The sequence below is a fragment of the Alosa alosa genome, chromosome 4 (genome assembly GCF_017589495.1).
Source record: "Alosa alosa isolate M-15738 ecotype Scorff River chromosome 4, AALO_Geno_1.1, whole genome shotgun sequence".
NCBI lineage: Eukaryota > Metazoa > Chordata > Actinopteri > Clupeiformes > Clupeidae > Alosa > Alosa alosa.
The window spans coordinates 34,722,096-34,727,095 of record NC_063192.1 but is presented as its reverse complement, the minus strand read 5'-3'; the positions used below and the strand labels follow the sequence as shown (position 1 = coordinate 34,727,095).

The following is a 5,000-nucleotide window of genomic DNA, read 5'->3' as shown; positions in this document are numbered from 1 at the left end:
CAGGTGATACAAAATGCAGCAGCTAGGACTCTAACAAAACTAAAAGAACTGACCACATTACTCCAATTCTTAAGTCCTTGCACTGGCTTCCAGTAAGTCACAGAATTGACTTTAAAAGCACTATTGCTTGTTTATAAATCAGTAAATGGAGCAGGACCTAAATACTTGTCAGACATGCTTCAGCAGTACACACCTTCTCGTCCTCTCAGGTCCCAGGTGAAAAACCTGCTAGTAAAACCTACAGTTAGAACTAAACATGGTGAAGCAGCTTTTAGCTGCTATGTCACGGCTCAGCTGTGGAACCAACTTTTGGGATGACATTAAAAAGGCCCCAACTGTAGCCAGTTTTAAATCTAGACTTAAGACCAAACTGTTCTCAGATGCTTTCTGCTAACTGTGCGAGTTACAAATTCTGAATCTGCCTTGGTCATTATTCTACTTTGTCTCTTATTACTTTTTTACTACTTTTGCCTTTGTTTTTTTGCTTACTAATTATTCTTTATTTTTAAATGATTTTACCTTGTGTTTTATGTTTTCTTTTATTATGATCTTTACCTTTTAACTATTCTTTGACTATATTGCCCTTCTATGCTTTTATTTGTTATTATTGTTTGGTTTTGTTTATGTAAAGCACATTGAATGACCTCTGTGTATGAAATGTGCTATATAAATAAACTTGACTTGACTTGACTTGACTTGAAGCGATAATGCATTTAAAGCAGGACATCATGTGAGCCAGAGCCGATATGGCCAGAACTGCTGCTCTGTAAAGGTATTTCTGTCCCACCCAAATTTGCTCAACTACTTGCGAAGTAGCCTATTCATCACAGACATCACATGTATCACCATTTTAAAGACCTTTTCTCAGCCTTTAAACGATGTTAGTGGTTAGTTGTTGTGGTAAGCGGTTAATTGAAAAAGTGACTTTAATTTAATCATATTTTTGCGTCCATCTCCTACCCATTCATCTTGGTGGAATACTTTGCGAACTTTCCCTCAACACATGACAAACCATATATCAGAATAAACAGCAGACCTTACCTAACATGAAGGTGTAAAGCATTCCCCTGCCCAATTAGCCATTCCAGAGTAATCCGGTTTTAAATTTGCAGCAATGTCTTTATGCATGTCTCCAACTTTGCGGTTCCTAATGTGTTTCAATTGTTCAATAAGTCTACATGATTTTATAACAGGCCAAATACAAAATAAATGTTACAAATATCCCCTAGATAAGCATTACTATTAGAGGATATACATATAGGGCAGACAGACGCTCATGAGTTCATGCAATTGTTTTATCGCTGGATTTTAAGATAGCCTATTATGGCAACTGATTGCATTCCAAGCTACAGTCAACTCTAGCAGGCATTGAATGACTGGAGACTTTGTGAATTTATAGATTGACATAATGTGCTGTCTCTGCGATTGCTGCTTTTGATCAGTTAGATTTATTTGCAATCTCCTGTGGTGGGCTAAACATAGCATTGAAATGCCCAGATTCCCCTTTCCGCCTTGACCCATTCACACTGGTGGCGGAACGAAATGTCTAGGGGGCTTGGTAGTCAATTTGGCGAAACACTTTGTCCCGCCGTTCCGCCTCGGTCTATGTGAAAGGGAAGTCGTTCCGCGATTCTGGTACATAAAATCGCGGCGATTTTGCCAGTGTGAAAGGGCCTACTAATTCATGGATTGGGATAAATGCAGAGACCAAATTTCCCTCACGGGATGAAAAGAGTATATATACTTATACTTACTTATACTGAGTGTGGGAATTGGAGGAACTCAACCCTAAACATCATTAGTAAAGGGGAATGTATAGGGGGATGTGAGTGTATAGGGGAATGTAAATGGGAATGTATATGTGATGTAAAGGTGAATGTAAAGGTCTTTGCTCCAGCTGTGTGGGAGTCAGACTGCTCTGATCTTCTCTGTCTTCTCCTCTTACAGTTCAGCCAGGCCCCTGCTGTCAGGAGCTACACCAAGTTTGTGATGGGGGTGAGTACACGCTTACCCGCACACCAATCAGTATACTAACCTCAGTGCACTAACTACAGCATATTAATCAGTATACTAACCTCAGTACACTAACTACAGTAGATTAATCCGTATACTAACTACAGTACATTAATCAGTATACTAACCTCAATACATACATAAATACTCTCCTCAATACTATATACTCACCTCAGTACTGCATACTCACCTCAGTACTGCATCACCTCAGTACTGCATACTCACCTCAGTACTGCATACTCACCTCAGTACTGCATAATCACCTCAGTACTGCATACCCACCTCAGTACTGCATACTCTCCTCAATACTATATGCTCACCTCAGTACTGCATACTCACCTCAGTACTATATACTCACCTCAGTACTATATACTCACCTCAATACTATATAATCACCTCAGTACTGCATACTCACCTCAGTACTGCATACTCACCTCAGTACTGCATCACCTCAGTACTGCATACTCACCTCAGTACTGCATACTCACCTCAGTACTGCACACTCACCTCAGTACACTCACCTCAGTACTATACTCACCTCAATACACTCACCTCAGTACTGCATACTCACCTCAGTACTGCACACTCACCTCAGTACACTCACCTCAGTACTATACTCACCTCAATACACTCACCTCAGTACTGCACACTCACCTCAGTACTGCATCACCTCAGTACTGCATCACCTCAGTACTGCATACTCACCTCAGTACTGTATCACCTCAGTACTGCATACTCACCTCAGTACTGCACACTCACCTCAGTACACTCACCTCAGTACTATACTCACCTCAATACACTCACCTCAGTACTGCACACTCACCTCAGTACTGCATCACCTCAGTACTGCATACATACCACAGTACTGCATCACCTACGCTCACCTCAGTACTGCATACTCACCTCAGTACTGCATCACCTCAGTACTGCATACTCACCTCAGTACTGCCTACTCACCTCAGTACTGCATACTCACCTCAGTACTGCATCACCTCAGTACTGCATCACCTCAGTACTGCCTACTCACCTTAGTACTGCATCACCTCAGTACTGCATACTCACCTCAGTACTGCATACTCACCTCAGTACTGCCTACTCACCTCAGTACTGCATACTCACCTCAGTACTGCATCACCTCAGTATTGCATCACCTCAGTACTGCCTACTCACCTTAGTACTGCATCACCTCAGTACTGCATACATACCACAGTACTGCATCACCTACGCTCACCTCAGTACTGCATACTCACCTCAGTACTGCATCACCTCAGTACTGCATACATACCACAGTACTGCATCACCTACGCTCACCTCAGTACTGCATACTCACCTCAGTACTGCATCACCTCAGTACTGCATACATACCACAGTACTGCATCACCTACGCTCACCTCAGTACTGCATACTCACCTCAGTACTGCCTACTCACCTTAGTACTGCATACTCAGTATACATACTTCAGTACACTGATCAGCACACTAACCTCAGTACACCATTTATTCCTCTATAGATCCCTTGCAAAACTGTTTCCTAAATACATGTGTGTGTGTGTGTGTGTGTGTGTGTGTGTGTGTGTGTGTGTTCATGTGTTCATGCAGATCGCCGTGAGCGTGCTAACATATCCATTCATGTTGGTGGCTGATCTGATGGCGGTCAACAACTGCGGGTGAGCAGAGAGGATTGTGGGAAAGTCCTGTGGTGTTCTAGAAGATATTCCCCCGTTCCCCTTGTTCCTGTACTGCAGCGGTATCAAACGGAACATAGACAGAACACACATAGAACCAGTAGGACAGAGAGGCTGCTCCCAGATCAGTGGGTTCCTGTTCTGAGCCCAGATCAGTGGGTTCCTGTTCTGAGCCTGACATTGAGAGGAGCATCCTAAGGTTGGAATAGACTTGCTTTATGACCCTTGGCGTTCGCGGATCTTTATGACCAGCGTTCCTGCAGCATCTTAATGACCCATGGCGGCTCACCGCGCATCTTTATGACCACGCGTTCACACGGATCTTTATGACCACGCGTTCACACGCATCTTTATGACCACGTGCTCACACGCATCTTTATGACCACGTGCTCACACGCATCTTTATGACCACGTGCTCACACGCATCTTTATGGGGAAAATGTTTAATTAGTTTGATGTGATTTCCTGCATTCTGGTGCATTTTGGGGATGGCCAACACTAAATTCAATCAGATTCATAGCCTACATCCTGATTTGTTGATATTGAGGCAATGATTCCATGCAAAGGCTTGGGCTTCAGGGCCCCCTGACCCTTTGGGGGCCTGGGCCTGGGCCTGGTAGGCCTGTGCAGTAGTCCATCCCTGCACACACCTCCTGCGCCTTCACCGCGCCTTCCCGCGCCTTCTGCGCCTTCACACACCTTCATGCGCTTCACAGCCTTCTTCCACCTTCACCGCCTTCACGCACCTTCCCCCGCCTTCTCACGCCTTCACACACCTTCACACGCCTTCACACACCTTCCTGCGCCTTCACACACCTTCACACGCCTTCACACGCCTTCACACACCTTCACACGCCTTCACACGCCTTCACACACCTTCACACGCCTTCACACACCTTCCTGCGCCTTCACACACCTTCCTGCGCCTTCACACACCTTCCTGCGCCTTCACACACCTTCCTGCGCCTTCACACACCTTCACACGCCTTCACACGCCTTCACACACCTTCACACGCCTTCACACGCCTTCACACACCTTCCTGCGCCTTCACACACCTTCCTGCGCCTTCACACACCTTCCTGCGCCTTCACACACCTTCCTGCGCCTTCACACACCTTCCTGCGCCTTCACACACCTTCCTGCGCCTTCACACACCTTCCTGCGCCTTCACACACCTTCCTGCGCCTTCACACACCTTCACACGCCTTCACACACCTTCCTGCGCCTTCACACACCTTCCTGCGCCTTCACACACCTTCCTGCGCCTTCACACACCTTCACACGCCTTCACACACCTTCCTG

The 5,000-nt window shown here is 45.6% G+C and overlaps 1 protein-coding gene across 2 annotated transcripts in view; it reads left to right on the top strand.

Annotated features, from left to right (window-relative positions):
• Positions 1-5,000, top strand: part of LOC125293196 (mitochondrial carrier homolog 1-like) — a 19,534-nt gene that overhangs the window by 8,814 nt on the left and 5,720 nt on the right. For both annotated transcript variants that reach the window (XR_007193342.1, XM_048240943.1), the window contains exons 9-10: positions 1,948-1,995; positions 3,612-3,679. Coding sequence is in view for 1 of the 2 variants with exons in the window: in XM_048240943.1 (XP_048096900.1) it covers positions 1,948-1,995; positions 3,612-3,679 (116 nt within the window). In the remaining variant the exon portion in view is untranslated. The remainder of the gene's footprint in view (positions 1-1,947; positions 1,996-3,611; positions 3,680-5,000) is intronic.